This window comes from Octopus bimaculoides, chromosome 18 (genome assembly GCF_001194135.2).
Source record: "Octopus bimaculoides isolate UCB-OBI-ISO-001 chromosome 18, ASM119413v2, whole genome shotgun sequence".
Taxonomy (NCBI): Eukaryota; Metazoa; Mollusca; class Cephalopoda; order Octopoda; family Octopodidae; genus Octopus; species Octopus bimaculoides.
Window position 1 is genome coordinate 4,265,939 of NC_068998.1, and position 1,364 is coordinate 4,267,302.

General features: G+C 36.1%; 1 protein-coding gene across 1 annotated transcript in view; it reads right to left on the minus strand.

Moving 5' to 3' along the window:
- LOC106881519 (uncharacterized) overlaps positions 1 to 1,364 on the minus strand; it is a 6,454-nt gene that overhangs the window by 2,016 nt on the left and 3,074 nt on the right. Inside the window, exon 5 of the mRNA XM_014931935.2 lies at positions 797 to 988. Coding sequence (XP_014787421.2) covers positions 797 to 988 — 192 coding nt within the window. The remainder of the gene's footprint in view (positions 1 to 796; positions 989 to 1,364) is intronic.

The following is a 1,364-nucleotide window of genomic DNA, read 5'->3' on the forward strand; positions in this document are numbered from 1 at the left end:
CCCTTATCAGACGGGTAGTCATGATGTGTATACTGGGCTTCATATATTTGTATCCCAGTGTCACTTTGATAGCATGCACTGTTCTCCCACTCAATAATAATAATAATAATAATAATAATAATTCTATAATTTCGAATGTATATCTTTTCTTAATTTGAACTCAACAAAGTCAGGCTTGCTGTCGAGATATCGTTCAGCCAATAAAATCTCTATTGCAATCGCATCGCACTCTTCGTCTTGTCTATTATTATTATTATTATTATTATTATTATTATTATTATTATTGTTCAGTAGTTTTATTTTTATAACGTGCTTTCACTTCACTACTGAGCGCAGCTCTGTGTGCCTTGGGTATGTGCTGTGGTTTGCTGTGATGCTCTTATGGTTACTGTATTGAAAGTGTTTTGCGTAGGATGTGTGCAGTGCCCACATCCTGGTGTTTTTGTTATGCATCAGACAAATACATAACAAAAACACAAGGACTTACAAATATATATAACATACAGAAAATTGCACTACTGGGCCTAGCCTTTTCTTGCAATACATACCAACACATATATTAAAAGCAACATTTATTTCCAGGAGCCCTTAAAATATTGCTGTGGATGTTCAATTTACTATTTTGCTACGTGGACCCCTCCAGCATCTCATGCGGACCTTTGGTGTCAAACTTTTCTTCATACTGCCTGTGCCCTGGTCACAGATATAGTTCCGCTGCAACTGAAATGAAATGGAATTATAATCATATTACAGTAAAAACTTAACGTTTCAGAAAGAAATCTAACATTTCATTTACCGTCATATAGTCGACTTCACCGCTGGAAAAATCCAGCAATTCCGTTGTCACTCGGGACATCTCATCTTCAGTAAAGTTTGTTCTTTCACCAACCATCTCTAAATATGGTATTCTGTCCAAAGAATCCAAAAGACTCTCCCAACTTGTTTTATTCAGCTTATTCATTTCACTTATAGCACCAGCAACCATTATCTGTGCAGTCAAAATACATTGATAACTAGATAAACATAGATACACAGTTATACATATACACAACACGCAAGCATTTGATTGTGTGTGCATGTGTGTCTGTGTGTGAGCGTGTGTGTATGTATGTGCGTGTATGTATGTGCGTGTACATAGATGCCTCACGCTAAGAGGGACTCGTGAAGTCAAAATTACCATAATAAACACATTTTACCGAACGCGAGGAAATGCAACTTACATAGATATATAGGTATAAACAATTTCTATGTACCATGCTGGATACACGTGGTGTTCGTCTGGTATGTTGATTTTTGTTTATTTTTATATATCTTGACTATGCGTGTACTGAAGAGTAAAAATTGCATCTTGTGCACTGATTACG